The sequence below is a fragment of the Nicotiana sylvestris genome, chromosome 2, assembly GCF_000393655.2.
Source record: "Nicotiana sylvestris chromosome 2, ASM39365v2, whole genome shotgun sequence".
Classification (NCBI taxonomy): Eukaryota; Viridiplantae; Streptophyta; class Magnoliopsida; order Solanales; family Solanaceae; genus Nicotiana; species Nicotiana sylvestris.
This window is the reverse complement of record NC_091058.1, coordinates 28,154,241-28,181,216: the sequence shown is the minus strand read 5'-3', so window position 1 is coordinate 28,181,216 and position 26,976 is coordinate 28,154,241. Positions and strand designations below refer to the sequence as shown.

Below are 26,976 nucleotides of genomic sequence, written 5' to 3'. Positions count from 1 at the left end.
AGTTAAAGCCTTCTTAGTTCTGCGTTGAGCCACAATAGTAGCAATAATTTCTTGAGTAACATACTGAGTGTCTATGTCAGAGTTGCGAGTACGAGCCATTTCTGCGAGTTTTAAAGAAACGAATACATCAGATAGTTTCTTCGAGATAGGATCTACTGCACTATCTAAAGTATGAAAAAGGAGACTTTTCCTAAATGCTTGTAGCCTCTTGTTTATAAGTATGGCGCGCTTCATACCCATAAACATGACTCTACTAACACGACTTCATAGACCCCTAGGACTCCCTAAATCTAACGCTCTGATACCAAGTTTGTCACGACCCATTTTCTGAACAAACCGGAACCGGCACCCTATCACTAAACATGACCGAGCGAACCATCTGCGCTTATCAAATCGATTATAACTTCAAACTTTATATGCCACAAGGCACTACTGTAACCAAATACTTTTAAATAATTTAAATACTTAAAATAAGCCAACTTCAAAACTTTATTCGTAGTAACCTATAAAATATCGCTAAGTTATTATCGAAAACATCTGAATCTTAACCCACTGACTGTGTTTATGAAGCCTCTACTGATAAACTGACGCACTGCTCAGGACATGAGATTTTCTGGCCAGTTCTCTAAGTAAACAAAGAAATAAATAAATAAAGATGACTTTAGGAATACTCCAAGAACAAAAACGGAGCTCACCAATAGCACTGGAAGGGACGAAAGTTCTAAACTATAGCCTGATCGCCTGGAAAATCGGTTCTTACGTTGTACCACACACCAACGTAGGTTGCCAAAAGAGAATGTCAGTACCATCCATTATACTCAGTGAGTCTCAACGACAAGGGACGAAACTTTAATAACATATACATTACGAGCAAAGATTCTAAATGCATATAAGACATAAAGCTTATAAGAACAACTCTAAAATAATTGCATAATAGTAGTTTATGAATATTCTAAAAGAAATTCTTTTCTTTTTCTTTCTTATAAAAAATACTTTACTTTATACTTTGGGAGTTCCAACTATCCTGACTTAATTCTGTCTCAGTCACCGTGGGATCGGCACGGGTTCGATTCCAACCTGATCGAATAGGCCCAATCCATGAGGTGCCACTCGCTTCATGGTTCTCAGCGCTCATGTATCATACCTAAGCATGGCTAAGTAAATTCTCAGCAATGAGACCCTCGGCTCGTGTGCTCCCTACTTTGGCACAAGTAGTTTCAGGAAGTCAACGCCTTGGTCAGGACCCTCAGCCTGGACGATGACCCCTTCTTAGAATAAAGAATACTCCCAAAAATCTTTTCTTTCTAAAACTCCTTCTTGTGACTTTTCAAGTCTAAATCTTTTCTTTTTTTGGAACATTATGTACATGCTCATGCTGGTATCCTTAAATGTAAAGCATGGCATAAGAATAAAATAAACATCTAAACGTATTTCTAAAGATTCTTGTTTTTTCATAAATTTTCAACATGAAAATAGCATATAAGAATAACACAAAATCCAAAAATTTATGCACATATATCATAATAAATCATCTAAACTTTTGCTAGAACAATTCTAAGTTAATAGGTACTCACTTGCTCCAATTAAGTAAATATAAACTCTTTTAAACAATTCGTCAAACGCCTTGTATGCGTGGTTTTGTAAGTTAAACCAGTTTAGTAAAAGGTTATATCAACTCACCTCAAAACTCCTTGAGCCAATATGTAGACCCTAGTACAATTTATACCCGTCAAACAATTGATTCTACAACAACCAGTGCATTTTAATTAATTTTAAAGTTTCACACCTAAACATGGGATTTATTGTTGATACAGAGAAAGAAGGGAATTAACTATTCAATTTTTACCTATTACTATTGTAGGGTAATTGAGAATAAGAAATTTTATATACCTGAGTTCAAGAATTAGTGATTATAAAGAACCCTAGAACTTTCCTTGTAATTTCGTGGCTGCCTCTATTTCGTATAAGGCTTTACGCCTTTTTTGCTCTGCGTCAGTAAGTGTTCTATTTTGAAATTGTTTAATCCCTTTTTTCACAGCCTTCTATGGCTGAGGCTCTCACGCCTTTACCTGCCAAGAGCCCTTTATGGGCTTAAGGCTCACGTGACTTTTTTTCGTTTGCTTTTTTGTTTTTTTTGTTTTGACTTAACTAGTATTTAATTATTCCTATTTTTAATAATTAATAATATTCAAACTATTAATATTTTCCTAATTGTATATCCAATTTATATATATTCACTATAAGTAAGATAAAAATAGTAATAATTTAGTTCTATAGTTAGCGTGTCTCGAAACTTCTATAAATTTGAGTAGTGTTACAAATCCAATCATAGTTTGCTAGGAGTCTGTCCAACCTTTCTAATATAGCATGTTTATTCCGTCGTTTATTTGTCCATGTATATCGACTACCCTTAAACCCTAGGTCTACTAACTTACAATAGTTTATACACTATGCAAAGGCATCCACCCTTGTGTTATTGATGGGGTTCCAAATTTTTCATTTTCTCTAAGTACCTCATTAAAGTCCCCCCCCCCCCCAAAAAAAAAAACTAACCAAGGACCCTTAGAGGAATCGTAAATACATTTTAAATTATCTCATAGTATTTTACGTAACGAAGTAGAATTATTTGCATAAATTGAATAAAACAACCATTTAATAAGGTTAGGCCAACCTAGACCATGCAGTGCACCTCCTGTGTAGTCATGGTAATTTCCTCCACAGTTACAAGTTCCACATGCCACATTAAGACTATACCACCCGACAATCCTTGTGCCTCAACTTGTGCCATGTTGGAGAAATTGAAATCATTATTTAAAACAGTGTGATCATGTATGCGTGTCTCTAGCAGTACAACTAAGACATGTTTATAATTATCCAAAAGCGATCTGAATTGTCTTCTAAACTCTGCAGTGTTCGAAGCTCTATAATTCCATACTATTAAACTCATGATAGGTTGTGGGTTTATAGTTTCATCTAGGTCAGCTATGTCACTCATTACTCCCAATGGAGTCTGAGTGTGATGTTGTCTTGGAGGGTTCTATCGCAGGGAGGAAATTATTACCATGGAATATTTCCCTCATGTGGGTTTGGATTTGCCCTGAAGTTGACACTGCATGTTGTTAGCTCTAGAGGGAATTTGAGTTTGAATATGTTTGCGTACTGCTCTTTGAGGCTGTAGAGATAGAACCCCTTTAGCCATATGAACTTTGTCCGTATTTTCCTCATTTCCTCCATTATTTGTGCTAACTCTAACCTTGTTTGTTCTCCTAGTTCGTTGGGCGATGGAGGTGGAGTAAGTGGAGGACTTAGGATTGTTGACAGTGATTCCTGGATGCTTGTTGGAGACAGACTCATTTGTGGCGGTGAGAATGAGTTTATGTGTTGGAACCATGAGGCATAGATCATCCCCGTATGGTGTTGTGGGTAGAGTGGGAGAGTTCCCATGATCTGATTGAAAATGTGTAGTGGAGTAGTTGGTGGGTATGCCCATGGTGATTGTGTTGATAATGAAGGCCTAGTGTGGTCCATCATCAGTGGTGTGTGAATGTTGGACCACTCGGTCTAAACAACTGGCTCCATCCTTAGTCTCATATCTTCTGTTACAATCTCCGCTAGATGAGTCAGGTTTTGGACTAGAACAATTATTTCCTGATTGTTTAGTTCCATTGTGAATATTAGAGCATATCCATGTAGCCCTAGCTCTAACCACGACTGGAGTGGATATTCCAGTGGTGGTGTTTGGGAGGTGTATATCAATGGTATTGTGGGTTGTGTATGAGGTGGTCCGCTCATTATCAAATGTGAGAAGTGGAAGTGCTGGTGGTTGATCTGGTTGTTTTCTCTGAATATGGTATACCAAGGTCGTTGCATATTGTGTAGTTTGTTTTGGGTATGTTATATTATGGTTTAGCAAAGTGTTGTTTGTGTTAGTATTACTGGGTTTATGTTGGTTAACAGTAGGGGTAGTAGTGGTTTCTTATTGTATACTAGGTATATGGGTAACTATTGATGAAAGAGGATCACATGGAGGGAAATAATTATCTTCCATTGGAGTTGGAGAAGAGTTGTGTGTGTTTGAGGAAGGTATTGCTGGGAATGGGTGGCATGCAAGGATACAACTTGTATGTGGGCTAAGATGGATTTTGTGTTTGTCAGAGGCTGCTTCTGACATGTCGTTTGTAGTGATAGGAGGAGTTGTTGTTAAGCCACCTGTAGAGGCTATATTAGATGATAATGATAGAGGTTTAGTCTCCATTAGGTCGTCAGTATCTTTAGAATTATTTTGTATAAATATATCCCTGTAATTTGAATTAAGGGTCGTAATATTTGGATCGCTGGTGTTGGATGTAGTGGATTGAGCATGGCTGGCAATGATATTATTATTGTTTGGATAATTCTTAACAACTTCTTTTTGTTGTTGGCCCATTATTGCATCCTTTAACGACCTTGGGCTTATGGGCCCATTGGGTGTTTGGTTGCCAGGCCCATTCATTATAGTGTAAGAAGTCGAATCCACATTTTCTAAATTGCCAAAAGTGTTGGCAATCGATAACAATTGTTGATTGGAGGAGGAATATGTTTTGTTAACATTTTTGGCCCATACTTGATTAATAGTAGGGTTTGTAACCTTACCTAGCATTAACTGTATGTTTGCCATGTTCACCGACTTTCCTTTCCTCGTCTAATTATCTGTAGGAAAATTTTGAACTTCAGCTGATTGTCTACGTTGGGTGTTCCGGCCATATCTTGTATTTTTTTTTGGAAAAGTAATAGTTTTCCATTCGGAGTCGTTTATGGGGGTTGTGGAGGAAGTATTTGGTGTGCTCGTAATAATGGAAGGTATGGAATTTAGTGGTGGTGTTAGTGAAAATTGGCAATTCCAGCCTGCGTGCCCAAATCTACCACACTTTGTATAGAGTAGGTTTAAACCTTCACAAAGGAAGACTTGTTTGTGAGTGCCTATATGGATATGTGTTTTTAGAGGTACCTCAATGTATATGCGGGCATACCTACCCCTTGTAGTAGTGGTTGTACAAGTATCAACCTTTAAAAGTTACCCTATGTTATTTCCTACCTTTTGCAGTATTTCAAAATCATAAAATTCTGTCGGAAGTTTTGGTAGCCGTACCCATAGAGCATCATACGTTAGTTGAGCTGTGGACGCAATAAACTTAGGCTCCCAACGCCGAACAGAAAGGAAGTGGTTTAGTATGAGTCAGGGCCCATCATGTAGAGCTTTACACATATTTTCCTCATTACGAAATTTGATAAGGAAAAAATTGCATCTCAAGTCTATAAGATGAATTTCTTTATATGGCTTCCATAGGTGTATTAGTTTAATTTTTAGCAGTTGGTGTCCAACCATTTTGTTAAAAACCTTTACTATGATGGAATTTTTCCAAGGAGCATATAATCGATATTTTTCTTCAGTTGTTAACGGAATAAAGTTGTCTAACTCATCCTCATTTGATGTTTCATCTGTTAAGTCCACTGTAGCGTTGAGGGATTGGGTGTTAGAAATGTAAGCCGGTAAATTTGAATTGGAGGTTAGTGTCTAAAGGAAGGATTTGGGTGGTGATTGGATGTCCGGTTTGTCAATTTGCATATTGTGGGGATTTGGTGGGTCCATGGTTGATGGTAGTTGATTAAGGGGTGGTTTGGTAGGATGTATAAGAATAATGCGGAATAAAGTGTATTAGTCATGCATGGATTAGTAATGCAAACATTAGTTGTGCATATATTATTTCTTATCTACTGTTTGGTGTGGTGTATTAAAATTATAATTTTGCATAATTTTTAAGAAAAATAGTTGTTTACAAAAATACCCTCCATATTCTCTAGCTTTAAAGGACTTTAAGGGCAATTTTATCTTTAAACATACTAATGCATGCATTAATAGCCATGGTATTACTAATGTCATGGTTTTCTATGCATTACTAATGCATAGGATAATTCCAAGTATGATGTATAACTAATACTTGTATTAGTTATACACATGTTGAAAAAATGTACCAAACAAGGTATTAGTAATGCATAGAGCTAATGCTTGCATTATTTTTTCTAATACCTCCTACCAAACGACTCCTAACAAGTATGAGAGTTGTGAATTAGTGTATAGAGAGGTATGAAAGCCGATGGGGATTTAGAGAGAAGTGAGAGGAACATCCTAGAGAGAGAATTAAGCCTTGGAATTCTTTAGAGCTTTCATTCAAGGCAAGTGAATAATATTTTGACACAACATATATTTTGTTGCTTCCACTTACTTTTAGCAGAATAAGTTGCTTAGTTTTAGGATGAATTTCAATTTTAAATTTCTATTAAATTGTTTAAGTTAGTTGAGATATTTTAGGTTTTTTGAATTTTAAATTATGTGATTTTTTGTTCCTAATTGGCTATTTAAAGCCTTGTTATGCTTAATAAAATTATTGAAAGACATTTTCAATCAATACTTTTAATCTTTTTGCTGCCCTAACTTTTAAAAACCAACAGTGGTATCAGAGCCTTATTGGTCTTATGGGATCTGTGAGTTCTTCCAAATAACCATTTTCAAATCATTTTAACCAATATCAGTTTTTAAACCCATTTTCAAATATGGCAAGCAACAGTCTCTCCTTGAAATGCCCCGCAAACTTTCACTGCCGAAAACTATCGGATTTGTGTAGTGAAAATAAAATCATAACTTAAACCTATTTTTTATTGAATGTTGTAATGGAAGAACAATACTTACTAGCAATCCCTGAAAATCCTATCATTGTCCAGAATCAAATACTTTCAAAAAATATTTTAGATAAGACAAGGTCACTAGGAATGGTTTTTATGCACAAAACCATAAGACGAAAAAGAAAGAAGAAAAAGAATTGCACTACAAAAGTGTGCAATTTTAGCGACGCTCAAAACAATCTTCAAGCACAAACAACGGAAGCAAGATTTGAGGAGAAACTTTTTAAATTGCAACAACTGAAGAAAAGGAGGAGTGTTAGATATTTTGTTGCTTTCAGTTACTGAAGTAACTTTTTTAGCAGAATAAGTTGCTTAGTTTTAAGATGAATTTTAATTTTAAATTTCTATTAGATTGTTTAAGTTAGTTGAGATATTTTAGGTTTTTTAAATTATGTGAATTTTTTGTTCTTAATTAGCTATTTAAAGCCTTATTGTGCTTAATAAAATTATTGAGAGACATTTTCAATCAAAATTTTTTTGCTGCCCCATCTTTTAAAAAACCAACAAATAGGATAACTTCAAAAAATTATTTTTGGAATAAATGAGTGCGTTTAAGTGTCTTTTTTTATTTAACTGTTTCGTGAAGGTTTAATTAAGCTCCTTCAGAAAGAAAAGAGAAGGAAATATATTTTTCCATCGATCATCTAAACATGCATCTCTCTTATTTCTAGCCTGTAGGGGCTGTCCAATCACTAATACAACCTTCCAACTGGAGCCTCAATGTAATTGTTTATAGCAACTGTAATTGTAATGATGTGTATCATTATTCCTAAGACGTCGAGCCCCAAAATGACAAACAATATCCAAGTAAGTTGAGATCCATTTTCTTACCAAGCCGAAGTTATCTCTGTGACTCTGTTGTAATCCTACAAAATCATGATTTCTCAAGAAAAAAATCCAAACAAAAATTACGACGGATACAACAAGAACTACACCTACAGGGAATCTACATTTAAGCTAAAAAAACACTGCCTTATCTGACCAATATCGATAGATGGGGCAGAAGAGTCAGTAAGCAGAAGGCACTGACTGTCACTCTATATCAGAGACTTCATCTTCATCTTCATCCAAGATGTAAACTAAAGCGCGCTTTCTTGCAGCAAAAACACAAGCTACACCTCTTGATGCTGATAAACAAAATCATATTGAAATGTCAAATCACTTGCTAGGATATCCAAACAAAATTCGCAATGAGTTTAGTGTCTAGCAATTGTCATCCGTATTGTATGAGAATTGTTAAAAGATAACATCACTCATATCTGCATGAATCATTTTAAACCCAGATTTTCTTGGCTATTTCTCATGAATGGGTTAGCCTCTATACAGACTTCCTATATACTACCAACATTTAGAACCCGAATAGTACAAAGACAGAGAACCACTCACCACTGACTGCCAGGGGAGGAACCACAGAATGTGGAATACTTCGAGCCTTTTCACTCTCCAGTTGCAGGTATATAGCAGAATCCTAGATTATCATGCAGATTAAAAGTCAACATGACTATCAATGGCAAAAGATAATGCATCTAAGAAAGCTGATCATCACGTTGAAATCAACACAAAATTAGGGGAAAAGCACCAGACTTAGTTCTGATATTCGGATAAACAAACTATGTAGTATGTAGCATGTAAAGATACTTCTTTACCTATTTCAATTTCAGTGATGCCAACCAAGATTAGTCCAACCAAGATCATAAAATAGAATGTATGCAATAGGATACAGAATGTCCAAGAAATTATGCAAATATTTGGTGGAGTGATGATGTCATATACCTGAAGTTCGTGAAGTTTCCAAGAATTGAGAGTGTTAGATTTTGAAAGAGATACAAATGGGAGGTCACTGGCTTGTAGAATCATCATGTACGCATTTCCAGAGCTCTCAGAAGTGGTTACAGTTTCATCTAACAATAAAACAATTTGACCCTCCTGCTTTGAATGGTGACATGTTATATGGCAGTTGAAGGGTAGAAAACTTGTAGGTCCACAAAATTAATACCAGGTGACAATTTTTCACTTACTTTATAAAGTGAGAGGTCAATACAGTGATATCCATCAGGAATACATAAGAGGGCTGCTTCTACTGGATCCGATATGCCCTCTAGTTTGCCTAAATCATGTGTAAGGCCCCTGACAATACCAATGCAGTTTGCGATTGAGAAACAATCATCTGGTAATTTGAAGGATATGTACCCAGTGAGCGCCTGTTGATGTATTTCACTTTCTGAAGACTCATGCAAAATGTCCTGACAAATGGAAGGGATGAGAAATTACCAACTTCCAACAGCTCCAAGAATAATCAGGTATAACAAAAGCAATTCGACGGTTAGGATACACCTACAGTGAAATTAAGCTTTCAGAACTCTTTAATGAGAATCTAGACAACTCGGACTCGGGTGTGGGTATCCGATATGGGGACGAATCCGAGCATCGGATACGGCAAAATCTAAATTTTAAGATTCGGGGGTGCGGATCCGGATATGGATACGGGTGTGGAGATTCGGCTAATAAAAATAGAGCTATAAAAATATTGTAAATTTTGAGAGATATTTTGTGAAAAACTTACATGAATATTGTAGAATTCAATCTTTCATTCTCCAAGATGGACATTACTCTTTCATTCTCCTAAATCTGTTTTATTTTTGATTTTGAGAAATCAAAATCTTAATTTTTCTCCCAAATTTGTCGATGGACTCGGGTCAAAATGTCCGAAGTCAGTTGACCAAATCCGGGACGTATCCCGCTCTCGCTCCCGTCCTTGTATCAGAACGGGGACGGCACCAAAATCAAAGAGTCCGCGCAACTTAGATCAACATTGTTTTAGCCATTTTGGACCACGAGATATCCAAACCTTGATGAAGTCTTTTTGAAGCTCCACCAAATTTTCATGAGCTATTATTACACAAAGGGTTGAGAGCAAATCATTCGTTCCAAAACATCCTTTCCGAGTTGGAAGTTTTCTTAAAGATTTGGTTTTTAATACCAAATAACCTAATTACACTAAGGGGCCGTTTGGCCATACAAACTTTTTCAATTTTTTTTTTTTTTACTTTTTTTGGAAATCAGTGTTTGGCCATGAAATTTTCAATTTTCACTTGAAGATGAATTTTAAAAAAAAAATCGAAAATTTGAAAAACTCCAAAAGGCTATTTTTCACATTCACTTCAATCCACTCACAAAAGTTCAAAAACAGCCCAAAATTGTATTCATGTCCAAGCACAACTCTAACATTCAAGTACCATTTTCACTTGAAAAAAAAAAATTCACCTTTTTCCGAAATTTTACAATTCTTATTCTTATGTTCAACCGCCCACTAAATAGAGAAAAGGAAAAAATAAGGATCTTAGGAAGACCGGACAAGTACCTCATTGTAAGATACTGATGCAGGAACCTTGTAAGGCTTTAGTTTTGAAGAGGATGCAATAGGAAAAAGTGGTAGCAGATCCTCACAAAGTAGTTTTCCCGAAATAGTAGAAAATGGCATCTCGAAAGCGTCGTTGAAGCTGCAATTCAGAAATCAGATTAACCATTTGAACAAGGAAACAACACAAATTCGTTTAGTCATTGAACAAAAGGAAACGCCTTCAAGCTAAGTTACTCGGACCCAGGTGTGGATGTCCGACATAGGTACTTCATGATCTAAATACTATGATACGGTGATTCATCAAAAAATATAGCTATACATAATTATGAGACATTATATGGAAAACATACATGTAACTTGTAGTAACCGAGTCTTTTATTTTTCAAGTCGTAGGCAGGCATGTAGACACTCTCCAAATGGCACGATTCATCAAATTTTCCTACAACTCGCACGACATAGTTAAAATAAAATTATTGAAATATAACAAATAAAAGTTAAAAAGAGATATAAAACAAATGAAACATACCTTTAAAAGTTAGAACTAAATAGACTAACAGAGAATCACAAGTTTTAAATAATTAGCTAGTCAAATGACCACAAAAAAGTCTTACACAAATTGCAAGTCCATAGACCAAAAATAAGTATAACATGCACATTTAAACTAAGCTAGACTTGACACTTGAGTACATTCTATTCAAAGGTCATCTTCCTCTAAGACTCCTTCTAGTTGAGGTTCGTCTGTTGACAATTCAACTAGATCATTGATACTTTCATCAATATTGAAATGATCTCCCTCTAAAACAACACCAAAATGAATTTAGAAGATTGAGAAAGAAACTTATCATACTAAAAAAATTACCCAAGAATTATCAAATGATGGATATGTATATATACCTAAATCTCAATATTTGCTCGGACCACTTGTATATTTTTCCTTTTTTCGAGAGAGAAAGCGAAGATTATAATGGACAAAAACTAAATCTTCGGCTCTAGAAGTAGCTAGCTTGTTTCTCTTGATGCTATGAGTCAATGAAAAAATACTCCAATTCCTTTCGCAACAACCAAACTTTGTAAAAGTGGAGAATTTACACCACGGTTAGCCCACCAAAATAGAGCTCCTCATACCCCATAACATCAAGCATATGAGGCTCACCAAAGTAACCATTCCCATAACAAAATGCCCCATACTCCCATTGCTTTCACCTCTAAGCCACGACTCATGATAGTATTTTGGAACCAATGAATGTACCATACAATGCAACGGAATATTACTTTTCTTCCACCTAGCCACAAGAATTCCTTGAATTATATCAAAAAAATTCGATTGGCCAGTAATAAGATCTTTCTCTTCACGCCAAATAAAGTCACCTTTTCAATTATTGTATCCCACATGACGTAAATAAGGTGCAATTTTGGATGATCAAGGTCGCACTTCTAAGCGTGGATACAATTGGTTCCGTACACTTCAAAAAGTATCCCACCATATTTTATTTCACGTGTTTTAGCTTCAATTACTTTATCTCCCTTATAATTCTTCTATTCGTCATCCAACACCATTTTTTTCAATGACGATTTAACTTTATGAATACGAGAAGTCATAAGAATATGGGAAGCAAATCTTGTTTCCGTAACTTCAACAAAGATAACTCAAAATGTTTTTGGAAAATGGCATGCGCCGTGTCGTGATTCACCACAAAATTCTTTTAAGCTATTCACTTGACCAATCAACTTTAATATCCATTTGCAATTATTAAAGTGAGTTGATTTTTCTGAAGGTTGACACATACTTTTCAAAGCAAGATTTAAACAATAAATGACACATGGTGTCCAAAATATGTGCGGAAAAGTTTGCTCAACAATAGAACCGGCAAGCTTCATATTACCTGCATTATCAGTGATAACTTGGACAATATTTTTTGCATCGACATCTTTTATGGATTTAATAAACAACTTAGCAATGTATTCACCATCCCACTTGAATTGATTGATTTCAAGAATATTGATCCGCCACTAGATGCTCTCATGTATTTATCAATAGTCGCCTTTTAACATCCGAACAAATCGATAATCCTTTTCTTTTCCATGTATCTTTAATAGGTTGTAGTTTTCAATCTATATGAGCATTTCTTGGTTCCAAGAGTCAGCTCTTAATCTATTAAAAGTTGGCGGAACCTAAGCCAAAAACTCCAAAGACTTTTTAAAGTAAGGAGAAGTTACAAGGTTAAATGATAAACTTGATGCGTAGAACATACAAGCCGCCAACTTGTCGGCAATGTTTTTGTTACAAATGTTAAAAGATTTCTCCACAGAACATTTTCTTTTTTTCTGCTGTGATAAATTTGAGCCTTCTGTAGAGATACATAATCTGCCTTTTTTCTTGCATTCAGTAGTGCATCTGATTTTTTCTTTTCGGCTTGTTCATTCTCATTCATCAATGTTGCACATACTTCATGAGTAATCTCTTTACATACTTCATGAGTATGTGCAACATTGAAGATGGAGAATTAAGAAGCTGAAAAGAAAAAATTAGATGCACAACTGAATGCAAAAAAAAAAAAGGCAGGTTATGTATCTTAATCGGAAGGCTCATATTTATCATAACTGGGGAAAAAAAGGCTCAAATGGTGGAGCACGGGAGAAATCTTTTAACATTTGTAACAGAATCACTGCCGACAAGTTGGCGGCTCGTATGTTTTACGCATCAGGCTTATCATTTAACTTTGCAACTTCTCCTTATTTTAAAAATTATTCAGAGTTTTGGCAGCGAATTATTTACCTGGTTATGTTCCACCAACTTTTAATAGGTTAAGAACAACTCTTTGGGCCCAAGAAATGCGCATCTAGATAAAAAGAACTACAACCTATTAAAGATACAGGGAAAAGAAAAGGATTGTCGATTTGTTCAGATGGATGGTCGGATATTAAAAGGCAACCATTGATAAATATAATGGGAGCATCTAGTGGCGGACCGATATTCTTGAAATCAATCAATTCAAGTGGGATTATTAAGGCTGGTGAATATATTGCCAAGTTGTTTATTAAAGCCATAGAAGATGTCGAAGCAAAAAACGTTGTCCAAGTTATCACTGATAATGTAGGTAATATGAAGTTTGCCGGTTCTATTGTTGAGCAAACTTTTCCGCACATATTTTGGATACCATGTATTGTTCATTATTTAAATCTTGCTTTGAAAAGTATGTTTCAGCCTTCAAAAAAATCAACCCACTTTAATAATAGCAAATGGGTATTAAAGTTGACTGGTCAAGTGAGTAGCTTAAAGAATTTTGTGGTGAATCACGACATGGCACATGCTATTTTCCAAAAGCATTCGGAGTTATCTTTGTTGAAACTTGCGGAAACAAGATTTGTTTCCCATATTATTATGACTTCTCGTATTCATAAAGTTAAATCGTCATTGGAAAAAATAGTGATGGGTGACGAATGGAAGAATTATCAGGGAGATAAAGTAATTAAAGCTGAAGCGAGTGAAATAAAATCTCTTGTGATGGATGATGAATGGTGGGATACTATTGAATATTTTTTGAAGTGTATTGAAACAATTGTATACATGCTTAGAAGGCCGACCTTGATTGTCCAAAATTGCACCTTAATTACGACATATGGGATACAATGATTGAAAAGGTGAAGGTGATTGTATTTGAGCATGAGGGGAAAGATCTAATTACTAGCCAATCGAATTTTTTGATATAATTCAAGGAATTCTTGTGGCTAGGTGGAATAAGAGTAATACTTTGTTGCATTGTATGGCACACATTCATTGATTCCGAAATACTATCATGAGTCGTAGCTTAAAGGTGGGATAAGAAGACTTAATCCTAACGAAGATATAGAGATTTCACAAAATAGGCTCAAATGCTTTCAAAGATATTTCAAGGATCCAAATGATTTAAAGCAAGCTTCTTTGGAGTACGGGGCATTTTGTTGTGGGAATGGTTACTTTGGTGAGCCTCATGTGCTTGATATTATGGGGTATGAGGAACCTCTATTTTGGTGGGATAACCATGGTGTAAATGCCCCACTTTTACAAAGTTTGGTTTACAACTTGCTTTCCCAACCGGCTTCTTCATCTTGTTGCGAAAGGAATTGGAGTACTTTTTCATTGACTCATAGCATCAAGAGAAATAAGCTAGCTACTTCTAGAGCCGAAGATTTAGTTTTTGTCCATTATAATCTTCGCTTGCTCTCTCGAAGAAAGGAAAAATATACAAGTGGTCCAAGCAAATATTGGGATTTAGGTATATACACATATCCATCATTTGATATTTCTTGAGTAATTATTTTAGCATGATAAGTTCCTTTCACAATCTTCTAAATTCATTTTGGTGTTGTTTTAGGCAGAGATCATTTTAATATTGATGAAAGTATTAATGATCTAGCTGAATTTTCAATAGACGAACCTCAACTAGAAGGAGTCTTCTTTGAAGAGGAAGTTGAAGATTTGCAAGAAGTTGACATTGAGGAAGATGACCTTTGAATAGAATTTACTCATGTACAATGCCTCAAGTGACAAGTCTAGCTTAGTTTAAATGTGCATGTTATGTACTTATTTTTGGTCTATGAACTTGTGAACTTACAATTTGTGTAAGACTTTTTGGTGGTCAGACTAACTTAATTTGACTAGCTAATTATTTAAAACTTTTGACTTGTGATTCTCTGTTAGTCTATTTAGTTCTAAGTTCTAACTTCTAAAGGTATGTTTCATTTGTTTTATATCTCTAAATCTCTTTTTAACTTTTACTTGTTATATTTCAATAAGTTTATGATATCTTATTCTAATACTTTGTTGTGCGAGTTGTAGGAAATTTTATGAATTGTGCCATTTTGGAGAGTGTCTACATGCATGCCTACGACTTGAAAAATAAAAAACTCAGTTACTACACAGGCACAAGTTACATGTAAGTTTTCCATAAAATGTCTCATAATTATGCATATCTTTATAACTATATGTTTAGATTTTTAATTTATTTTTTGCTGAATCCCCGCACCCGCACCTAGATCCGTATCCTCGAATCCTAAAATTTAGATCATGAAGGATCCGAGCTTAGGATCCGTACAAATGTTGGATACCTGCACCCGGGTCTGAGTAACTTAGGTCTGAGATGCATATATTCAAGAGCATCCAACAATTCTTTTCCAATTTCTGGGTTTGTTGGCACTCTAGGACCATCAATAAATTCAGCAAAAAAATATCCACCCTACACCTGTACTGGCTATATTTGATCATGAAAAAATAACAAACAAATAAATAATAAAAATATGCGCCAAGCCCCAGGCAGTTGGGATCTTTAACAGCCATCACCGCCACAGGAATGATGCTAACAAAGATCATGCACAAAATCTAGGATAGAGAAAACAAAGAGAAGTGAGGCGCACCAAGACTCCATTTGTTGAAATTCTTCTGCTAGTGTCCTTTTCAAATATTCTAAATCTGAAAACCCTCCGAAGTGTGCTAGTTGTTTAATTCTTTGCATCGTTTCCCTACCAGCACAATAAAAATGTGAAAACACAAGTAGATTAAACTAGTTTCGTCTAATTCCGGAGTGAATTCGAAAGAGAATAATAGCTTCTAAATCATCCACAAAAAAGACAAGCAATGATCTTCAAACGAATCCCAACAGTTAAAAAGTTGAGCTTCAAGAGTTTCGAGTAATGCCCCCCCCCCCCCCACAACCGACTTCTATTTCCAGGCTCTTCCATCTCTCATCCAAAACCATAACTGCAATTCCATTTCCAAGAGCCTTAATTTAACTGAGCTTTTTTAGTCAATGTTCATGGAAAAGAAACCAACTATGAAGGATCGATCTACTTTTTCAATCAGGAGGAAAATTTTGCAATGAGCTTTGGTTATTTTTCTCTGCCCCCCATGGGCTTGGGCTGCGGTCTTAAAGTTCGAGGAAAGTGATGCTGGGAGCAGAGGAGTTTTCAGGAAAACAAAAAGAAAAGAAACATGATACATAAAGGTTAAACTTAAAACAAAACATAACCATAATGGAGAATAAAACATAATAACTTGTCTCGTGCACAAACTTCTTTTCGGCGGGAATACAACTTACAGGTCTACTTCAACGCTGCTATCTCCCTCAGAAATCTCCAGTAACTGCCTTACAGGATCTTGATCATATAGGAACTTCAAGAATATAATAACAAGTTCACTGTCAAAACAAAGAAGCACAGGGAAAGACCATTCAACATTAAAACCAAGTGATTCTGTTTATAAGTTGATATAAAATTAAAAAATGGTGGAAACAAGTGAGACTGTATGAAAGTTAAACCTATTAAAAGGTAGCTGATCACTTGGTTCAGCCATTAGAATCTTCACAGATTTCAGAAGCCAGCTGAAGAAATTTGAAAACTGGAAACAAGACTAATTAGAACCACTATAATAATCAGAAGAGAAAAGGAATAAATAATTACAAACTCAGAGAAGCTAAAGCTTTCAAGAAGGCCTAAAGCTTCCTTCAGCAGTTAATATATATGGATATAAACAAAAAGAGAACAAATGTCAACACTTTGAAATGTACTCAATTTTGTTATTTCTGTTCTATATATAGTCCTCTAACACCACCAGAAACATTATTAAGTTCATTTTTTCTTAGATAAGGTAAAACTTTATTACTGAGTATCAAGATGGTAATAAAAAGTTACATAAAAATGCTGGGAATATCCATACAGTCAGTTACAGCATCTCCCTAACAATTCCAGAAAGTCCATATATTGATCAATGCTTTCCGTGAGAATAATCTTACACCAAAAAAAGAAATTATGCAGACACTTGTTTTTTATTCTAGAAATATGATTTTTCTGCCCATCAAACAAGCTCTATTTCTCAGTAGCCAAATTGTCCAGAATATGCACAAAGATATGGTTCACTAAATCTGCTCCAATGCTATATGTGTCTTCTCATGCTGCCAGCCATTTAAGTTCATTTCTAATGCTACATAGAGAAAAGATAGGAAACTTACCAAATAAAATTTAAAAAATAAAAATTAAAAAAGATGAACCAAGAATATTATCCAGCCAATAAATATCCATCTTCGTACCCCTTTCTTCTTCAGGTAATTCACTGTCAATGTGCACTGCCACAGTTGCAACTCCCCTTGTCACTGTAAACCCTCTTCCACTCCTCTGAAGTTACCCCCTCCCCACAGCTAAGCTGAGCACACTCTTCTCCAAGGCCCATCCCAAATAATTACTCCACCATTAGCCCTCATCCACAGCCCCCTTTCACTTCTCTCCAGCCCATGTCCAGCAGCTTTGCCTAGTCTACCCCCAAGCTCATGACATTGGAAAGTAGACCTTGGAGGTGGTGCTGAGAAGCATTAAGAAGATAGATAGTTCCTAAGCTTTGTAAAATATATAATAGTTCTGTTATTTTCTGGGATTTTCAGTGCTCTTCAGTCTTCCCATACTACCCTTCAGTGACATTAGGAAGTTGGCCGCTGATTGAAATAACAACATTTTGCAAACACATACAAAAGGTTGAGGACGATCTACCACTGAAGCTATCCACCTTATTAGGAGGATGGTGGAACGGTACAGAGATAAGAAGAAGGATCTCCACATGGTGTTTATTGATCTGGAGAAAGCGTACGATAAGGTTCCTAGGAAGGTCTTATGGAGCTGCTTAGAGGATAAAGGGGTCCCGAGTAACTATATTAGGGTGATTAAAGACATGTATGATGGAGCTAAGACTCGGGTTAGGACAGTAGGAGGCGACTCTGAACACTTTCCAGTTATTACGGGGTTGCACCAAGGGTCTGCGCTCAGCCCATTCCTATTTGCCCTAGTGATGGATGCACTGACTCATCATATTCAAGGGGAGGTTCCATGGTGCATGCTATTTGCTGATGACATTATTCTAATTGACGAGACAAGAGGCGGCGTCAACGAGAGGCTAGAGATTTGGAGACATGCTCTTGAGTCTAAAGGTTTCAAGTTGAGTAGGACGAAGACGGAATACCTCGAGTGCAAATTTGGAGTTGAGCCGACGGAAGCGGGAGTTGAAGTGAGGCTTGACTCTCAAGTCATTCCCAAGAGAGGTAGTTTCAAGTACCTTGGATCGGTTATTCAGGGGATCGGGGAGATTGACGAGGATGTCACACACCGTATAGGGGTGGGGTGGATGAAGTGGAGGTTAGCGTCGGGAGTCTTGTGTGACAAGAAAGTGCCACCGTTACTAAAAGGTAAGTTTTATAGAGCAGTGGTTAGGCCTGCCATGTTGTATGGAACTGAATGTTGGCCGGTAAAGAACTCACACATCCAGAAGATGAAAGTAGCAGAGATGAGGATGTTGAGGTGGATGTGCGGGCATACAAGGATGGATAAGATTAGGAATGAAGATATTCGAGAGAAGGTGGGTGTGGCCCCCATGGAGGACAAGATGCGGGAAGTAAGACTCAGATGGTTCGGGCACATTCAGAGGAGGAGCACTGATGCACCGGTGAGGAGGTGTGAGCGACTGGCTGTAGTGGGCACGCGGAGAGGTAGAGGAAGACCTAAGAAGTATTGGGGAGAGGTGATCAGACAGGACATGGCGCGACTTAGGATTACTGAGGACATGGCCCTTGATAGGGAATTATGGAGGTCGAGCATTAAGGTTGTAGGTTAGGGGAGAGTGTGAATATTTCTACAGCACAATAGAGGGAGACTATCCAGTTAGGAGTTAGACTAGGAATGTCATTGGTCGTCTATCGATGCGGGGCTTTACCTTCTAGTTGTACTATACCAGCCATCTATTTCGTAGTTCGTATTTCGTATCCTGTATTTTATATTTCATATCTCTTATATATTGTTGTTATTTTTATTACGCATTTTTATGGTACTAATATATCATCTCCTGTTGCTTTTTGAGCCGAGGGTCTCCTGGAAACAGTCTCTCTACCCTTCGGGGTAGGGGTAAGGTCTGCGTACATATTACCCTCCCCAGACCCCACTTGTGGGATTATACTGGGTCGTTGTTGTTGTTATTGTTGTATACAAAAGGTTGAGGACTCTTTAAAAGAAAGTTATGGTTGAGGATAACAATGCTAGTTAAGGATAACTTCTCGGTATGAAGCGAGCAGTTTACTCCTGCCCATCCTTGTGGTGATAAAATAATCTCCTCTTATTCATCTCTAACATAGACACAACTATACAGCTACATTAAGAAGGCTGTTTTGGCAATCAAGATCTACTTTGGAATTTACAGCATTATTATAAAGTAGTAAAAAAGAAAGCTTGTCTGTCAATATGCTATTTATGCACAATGGGATCATTAGGATTGAAATCTAGACTAGAAAAATATAGAACGGCACAATTCTAGCATTCAATATTTCCATGATTTTGTGATTTTCTTTTTCAAAGAGGGTAACAAACATTTCAAGCTATAAAGATTACATTTTATCCTCGTTATCTTGAAAAGCAAAATCAGAAATCTCGAGACAACATATTATAGTCCCTTACTAGCAGAATAAATGAGAACTGATTTTTAACCACAAGAAATATAGCGCTAAATACAAGTAACAAGCAGGCTCCTACTCTAGAAAAGAGTACAACTAGAGTAGTTAACAAATAAACAATTACCTGCTGTACAACAGAAGCTAAAACCCTCATAAAACGTTCAACCTGTACAAGTAACATGCCAGCCCTTTCCGTAGCATTATCCATCAACTTTTCATCCAAGCCGATACCTTTATATCGTGCACGCCATTTTGAAAGCCCTCTCAGTTCTCCAATTCTGAATCCAATAATTTCTGCAGCAGGCTGGAAACAGGAGCTCAGTTCTCAAAGCATCAAAGAAATTGACAAAAGTAAATATAACTAAGAAACACAGAATACTTAATTGATACACCATTAGTAACGAAGTTGAGTAAATGGATAGATTCCATTTTGTTCAGAGCAGTTATAAAAGCTTCTCTAAATGCAGGTAGAATCAATTCTTTGAAAAAAAAAAAAAGAACTAGAGCAAAATAGCCTCATCTCCTTGCATAATTATTCACCGTTAAACTTCACCCATTAAAATCAACTAATAATAGTAATCTTTTCTTCGATTCATCAGGGACAGGTACAACATATAAATACAACATGGTTACCCTTTACTCCAAAAGGCAGACAAACAGATTTTTAAAAAGAATCGCCAACTATAATAAAAACAATATTGCGTTCAGATTTTGAGCTGTTTCTCAAGAAAAAAGAAAGGCAACCAAACATACTACGCCAATAAAAGTTGGTTAACCTTGTAAACTGGTTAAACCATGATAATCTACGAGAATCCAAGGCACTTTTAGAATGGGTATCATCTTAAAGTAATTCCAAGTAATAATATGGAATCAGAGACAGGCTTGTCTTAGGATAAATGAATTTTTTGTGTAGTTCTGGCACCATGAAAAATCATCGTTTCACAAACTAAAAACATAGTAAAAAGTCAAGGACACCTGTAAATGATCAAGAACAATTAGCTGAAGCTCTTTCCCAGCACCATTAACTGCCTTTGCTACCCGCTTGAGACCCTGGCAATAATAGTTAAATAAATAAAAATTTAACCAGTAAAACTTCTCCTACTTTAAATGCTCCTGTGGAAGAAGCCATACCGCTTCACCAAGAGAATTTTCTAAAAACTGATGAAGTGGAGGACTGGCCCTGGCACCACCTAAAAGGCTTAGAAACTCATCCTGAGGAGTAGAGTCAAGTCCTTTGGAGAAATGGAAAACAAAAGTTTAACATCAATAAAGAAGAGAAGGAAACAATTAAAGGTTGAATTTTGAATTTTGAGCCATTACCATGGTCAATGATCAATGTCGATACAGTATTGAACTTCTCGTGAAATGTGTGCACAGCATCAGACCATATCTTAGACATGACTGATAGTGATGTCCGGACGACTTCACTCAGATCTTCAATGTTGGAAGCCTGTTGGGCTACCTGGTGAAGTTCAGTTTTCCTGGAGTTGGTTGGTTACATCAGTTAAAATACATGCCAAATAAAAAACAAAACAGCAAATCACAATTCAAGCAGTTCGTTTAAGGGCTAAATCACCTAGGATACATTCTCCAGTCTCCATATTATTATACGTATATAAACCACTCTGCTTGGAGCCATGAGCCATAAAACAGAAGCATATCTCATGCGGGCCCTACACACCCAATCTTGACCTTCTTAACAGAGAAAGAGCATAGGTAAGTTCGACCACTTAATAAATTCAATCCTATGCCTAATCAAAGTAGCCAATGAAACCAGCAATGTCACTTCTTCTTGACAGAGTTCTCTTAGCCTCTCTCTCCCTCCGTCTCTCCCTCCCTCCCTCCCTCTATCTATCTATCTATCTAAAAATTGTTGTTATTTTTTTCTTCCATATCTCACCAAACTGGCTGCCTTGCTCCTTGTACAAACTTACAACTGAACCCTACTCTTTCTTCAACAATGACAAACCGTGAGAACAGTGGAAAAATTTAAGCATGCAGTACCCTTAAAAACACAATGTGTCACAGATATGCTACATTCCACCCAGTCAAATTTCCAATTTTTTCCTTTTATTTCAAAAAAATAATAATCTTAAAACAAACTTTTCCAATCTCTTTTATCTCCGATATTCCAGTTCCCTTATATTTATTTCCTCAAAAAGCCAATGCAAGTAAAAGTCAAATTCATCGTAATTCATATATGACAATTATCTCAGAAAGAACATTTGATGGTTGCTGCAATAGAGTGTTTTCACATCTTAAAACAGGATGTGAAAATTCATAAAATTGTGTTTTACAATTACCTTTTTGAAAATATTGAAGTGTTGAGGACTAAGCAGTGTAAGCCAAGTAACCCATGCTGCCCTTCACCTTGTTCAACCTCATCTGTGATTAGCTCCCCATTGCACAAAACTACTAAATGGCAAAGATCTTTAGACAAGGCCACCTTCAATGACATCATAAAAGAACACAGATATCAGCAAAAAAAGGTTAAGAATCAGACATACTCCTCTGCTATGCTCGTACTAGAAAATAATTGACAAAGTTCATGTTGATGCTAACACATAACCTGTTCTCAGTTTATTTTTGACCATTTTTACTACCTTCTCTTCAGAGAATCAAGTTATCCTTATCTCAGTGTTGAATTCAACCAGGAACTTATCATCGGAATTGTTCATCAGTACTTTTCTTGAATGGTAAAGCTAAAGCAGCATAACCCTTTACCCAGAAGCATCAATTAGCTTATGTTCTACTCTTAAGTTTACCATAACTGAACAGGTAATAAATCAGTGGACTAGGAATATCTTCCTAGCACCTCAATTTCAAGAAATATTATGAATAAGTCTTGCAGTGCTCCTTGTTGAATGTGCGTACCATGAAAATGCATAGTGAAATTGATGAATAGAATTTAGGCACGATTAGGCACAATTTGTGCGAAGAATTCGCATCCGAAGTGGCAATTACTAATCGTCAAACACGTCATCATTTTTTGGAATGTTATATACTGTCAAGTTTTGAGAAACCAAAGCTGGTTCTGCATAAGCATCTTTTACTATCACTACTTTTCTTTTTAAATTACTATCACTACTTTTACCACTATCACTATTGTTTCGTGGTGTTTGAGACTTTGTTCTGTTTCTATAGTGACTGTACTCTTTCCCCGGTATCCATTCAATAAAATTATTTAAATGGAAACTAAAATAAAATATCGATGTGAATAAGCAGGAAGTAGCAATAAGTACCATTGAACAAAGCATGAATACTTCAATCCCTATGCTACAAAGAGATTATAAGACCGTGGAACACATACCTTACAAATGGAAGCATTCAGAAGTCGGCTAGCAGCATTGCTACTTGAGAGTGAACTAGAGACAACAAGGTTGTGTATGTTCTTGTGAGCAAGTCCAAGAAATCCACATAGAGGAAAGGAAGTATCAGATAATTAGTCAAAGAGACAGGTGAAATAAAAATATTGTTCTAAAAAGAAAAACCACCAACATCTCCAATGATAAAAAACAACTTACAACTGTCCCTATTGGAAATATGCCAAAGATATTGAAGCAGATACTTCCATCCTTGTCCCCGCTGCATAAAATGTTATATCTTTGATGTGAAGAATTTGATAGCTCCTGGAAAGAATCTTCTATATCATCCATGAAGCCACTATCCCCAGGTACTAGTCCAGGCATCTTAGGAACTCTAGGGGGAGGAGGAAAAAACCGTGAAGTTCGATCTTCATAACTGGAAGTGTTACTATTGTTGTCCTAAATAGCAAGAATAAGAGTTACATGCTCAGGAAAAGTAAAAGAAAAATATCAAGATTTAAGAAAGCACAGAAAGCGAAGCACAAAAACATATGTAGAAGCCATCTGGACTAATTAGTACAATAGCATAAAGTTCCAGGTTCTACAAAAGGGAAGTAACCGTCTGCAAGTCATCTGAATGTCAAATATGCATAGCTGTGGTATATCTTTTTGGGCCATTGGCCCTTGTAGACACTGTAAAATATGCTATGACATCTTTTCAGCTTTCATCACAGTCAAACATCTCAACAGAAATAACAAATATCAAAACATACAGTTCCCCAACAGCCAAATATTATACACAGTCGAGACAAGTTGTTTGATCTTGGACTTGAGATAGTACTTAGGGAAATTCAATATAGTAAGAAATCTTAACCACTCTTAAGTTTCTTAGAGTTACTAAGAGATGAAAAGAAATCAAGACGAGCTTCATCATGGAGCACAAAGCAAATATCCAGGTGGATGCTAAATGTTGCTTTTGTAGGAAGGAATTTTGTTAAGACAAGAAAGAGAGGGCAACTTGCCTTGTAATTTTAGATATTTTTACGAGTTAGGAACTATTTTCCTACACTTGAGGTGAATCGGAATAATGCAGCTTAGTTCACAAATGGAAGTCCAAATAAAGTCAGACCTCAACTTGTTGATGTTCCTTGCACAATAAATAACAACTTGCATCAAGATTGAATAGAGTTACACTACCGTTACCCAAGAAAAAGCAGTCGGTCAAAAAATGGAAGAAAAAGTAGTACAACCTTTTTCCTATGCTCTTCCCAATGGAGACACACAACATCAGTCGAGTGGGATTTTATGCTTCGCAACAGCTTCCCATTCTGCAAGGAAACACCCAATGAGAAAATGGTATGTACAGAAACAGAAGAGAATGAACCAACAATATTCTGATTGATAGGGGCAATAAAGGCTCAAGTATACGAAATGAAATTCCTGCAACTCAACCTAAACCTAATGAAATCAACCAAGCCCTTGAAAATAACGTTTTTATTAGCAAAGTACTCAGTGTCAACATAGTAGTTTGTTTTCTCTAATTTGCAGCTAAAAAAATGTAGATTAAGGTTCTTCAGCGAATATAATCCTCAAGAGATAAACTAGTATTGTATTCATTCTGTCAAAATCCAAAACAAGTAATGCACATTGAATTTACATATGTGATCCTCAAAGAAGCTTTATGGACATCCTTGAAAGATGCAGTATCTCATACGATATGTTTAATGGACCCTTGTAGTGATGTTCCTTTAGTAAAAGTATTTACAAGGCTTATGGGGGAAAAACAATCTGTAAGTTCTGAAAAAGGAAAAAGATGAACCTATTGTTTATATCCCAAATTACAAAGGATTGTATCACTTCTTTCAGGAAAGACAGCAGGAGTAAGTATCTAGTCAATAGTGACAGGACACAAATATCACGAATAAAAGCAACATCCTAAACTGAGCAAGAGAAGTTTGAAAAAAAGTGGAAGGGCTTTATTTTCACAGTATTCAGATAATTATTTGCTATCTCATGGCATAACTTATTTTTTCTTTGTTTTTACAAGTATAAGAAATAAAATAACGGAAGATAGATATAAGGATCATCTAATGCTAAATATCTTCAATTCTGCAGCCACAATATTTTGATTAAACAGATTCTTGAAGTACTCATGTAATTAAACTAACAAATTTTTTAACTAAGAAAAGCATCCTTTATATCACCAAACTCACTTCTACATCATGCAAGGAAATGGTGCCATCTTCAAGCCCAACTGCAATTGCTTTCCCATCGGGGCGCCAACATATGGATGTTATGTTCTTTCCTATAATCCCATTAGCGGATGATCAAGATTAGGAAATTGATGTTGTAACTTAACATCTTGGACACTGAAACATGCCAAATTGACCACGGAATAGGATCAATTTTGATATCATGATGGCAATCTTAATCATTTCTCCCCCTCTTATCAGGAATATATGAAATCAGAGTCTTTACACCCCCCCACAATAACACTATCCTAACAGCCAAACCATCAAAAAAAAAAACTACTGGTCAGTTTGCAGGAACTTCGACCAATACATCAAGCAACTTGTTACAAACAAAAATTACAGGTGTAAGCAAAAGGGGGTACCCGGAGAAACAGTCCAAAGCCTTTGCCAATTGAAACGATGAAGAAGAAGCTTAGAGTCTTGTGTAACCATAGCAAGTAAATCTTTTTCTGGGTTCCATTCCGCTATTTTAATCTGCAAAATACACCCCCAGAAGAAAATTGAAAAGAATCGTAATAGAAGAAGGTTTACATTACACACCTTATATAAGTATTCATGTACAAAAAAAAAAAGATCTATTGTATATGTGAATACATTCGAAGCAATGGGTTTGTCGAACTGAAGCTGAAATGGAAGAACTCTTTGGGTTTCCTCTGTTTCCATGGCTGCTACTATATCAGTATCGACTGATGGCGTCTTTGTGCTGTCTGTATGTCGCTGCGCAGTGGCGCCTGCTCAAGTATGAGAGAATTGAGGGCGGGGTTTTGGGTAATAATTTGAACTGGGTCACCAAATTAAGTGTTGGAATTTTCAGAGTTGAATCTGACCATGAATTTCGGACAGAATATTTGGGAAAATAAAAAATAATTACTGTATAATAATTCAAAATTCAAAATCCGAGGCTATTATTCTTTTTGGTATGAATGGAGTAATTAAAAGGGACAGTAATAGTAATACTTTATTTATACTCCCATTTGTTTTTTTCAACTTAATTATACTCCTACTTGATTCTTTTTTTTTTTTTTTTGCTTTCACACCTTTTTGTATTTTAATATTGAGAAAGAAAAATAAAACGTAGTGATTTCATTCTTTATACTGTTGCTGTTTTTCTAATTGAGACTAGCTATTTATAGAGAGAAGCAATATCAATATATAGGTTGGACACAAATTCAAACTAAAACTAAATTAAACATAAAACATCTTTGTTCGAGTATCATTATGCGAGTTCGTCACCACCAGACTAAGATTTCACCGTCATAGGATGTTTCCTGACGGCAATTGAAGTGATATCAACATTCCTATATTCAAAAATAACATAGAAAACTAAACACTCATCAAGAAATGTTTCAATTTTGCTAATTGCGTTTCCCAGAACAATTCAGAAATTTGGATTTTAAGATCAAATTTCTAAAATTACATAGAACATGTGTTCAAATATCATAATTTTTTATGGTTTGACGTTATACCCAAATCAAGAATTTGAAATACACGAAGCCACTTCTCCATTCAAAGAAAACCGAACCACCTCAACTTCGATTCTTAGTGCTACTAGTACATCTTATTTGTTAAGATCATGGCTTGCGTCAACTAAACCAGCTCGTAAGACATCAAGATGTGTCAATTTTGGCATTAATTACGTAAACTTCTCAAGAAATAACAACATAAAGAATAAGAGTTGAGGCGTTCAGAATTGCCAAAGGTTCACGCTCTCATGCAGAGGTTGAATTTGGCAATCCAAGTCTTAAAACAAGAGTTTCATATGGTTATATCGAACCAAAGTTACATCCGTTCAACTCTGGGCCATTTGATTTCCACAGAAACATTATCAAATAATTATCATATAAACAAATCGCCAAATAGTCAGCAACAGAAGAAAAGCA

General features: G+C 36.0%; 1 protein-coding gene across 1 annotated transcript; it reads right to left on the bottom strand.

Annotated features, from left to right (window-relative positions):
* Positions 1-7,360: 7,360 nt before the first annotated feature.
* LOC104241634 (anaphase-promoting complex subunit 4) lies at positions 7,361-25,937 on the bottom strand. Its single transcript, XM_009796573.2, has 19 exons — positions 25,691-25,937; positions 25,459-25,570; positions 25,058-25,149; positions 24,095-24,172; positions 23,064-23,303; positions 22,850-22,930; positions 21,843-21,985; positions 20,860-21,020; positions 20,671-20,771; positions 20,515-20,589; positions 19,664-19,843; positions 16,375-16,454; positions 16,156-16,254; positions 15,476-15,580; positions 10,082-10,220; positions 8,739-8,963; positions 8,494-8,646; positions 8,107-8,188; positions 7,361-7,847 (listed from the first exon to the last, which is right to left on the bottom strand). Exons 1-19 carry the CDS (start codon positions 25,757-25,759, stop codon positions 7,753-7,755), a joined length of 2,310 nt encoding a protein of 769 aa, XP_009794875.1. The 5' UTR covers positions 25,760-25,937; the 3' UTR covers positions 7,361-7,752.
* Positions 25,938-26,976: the final 1,039 nt, after the last annotated feature.

Coding starts and splice junctions, on each gene's coding strand:
- LOC104241634 (XM_009796573.2), bottom strand. CDS start 25,759: ATGGAAACAGAGGAAACCCAAAGAGTTCTTCCATTTCAGCTTCAGTTC. Junction 25,571..25,690: donor ACAAACCCATTGCTTCGAAT/GTATTCACATAT, acceptor TGTATTTTGCAG/ATTAAAATAGCGGAATGGAA. Junction 24,173..25,057: donor TTTCCTTGCATGATGTAGAA/GTGAGTTTGGTG, acceptor GTTTCCTTGCAG/AATGGGAAGCTGTTGCGAAG.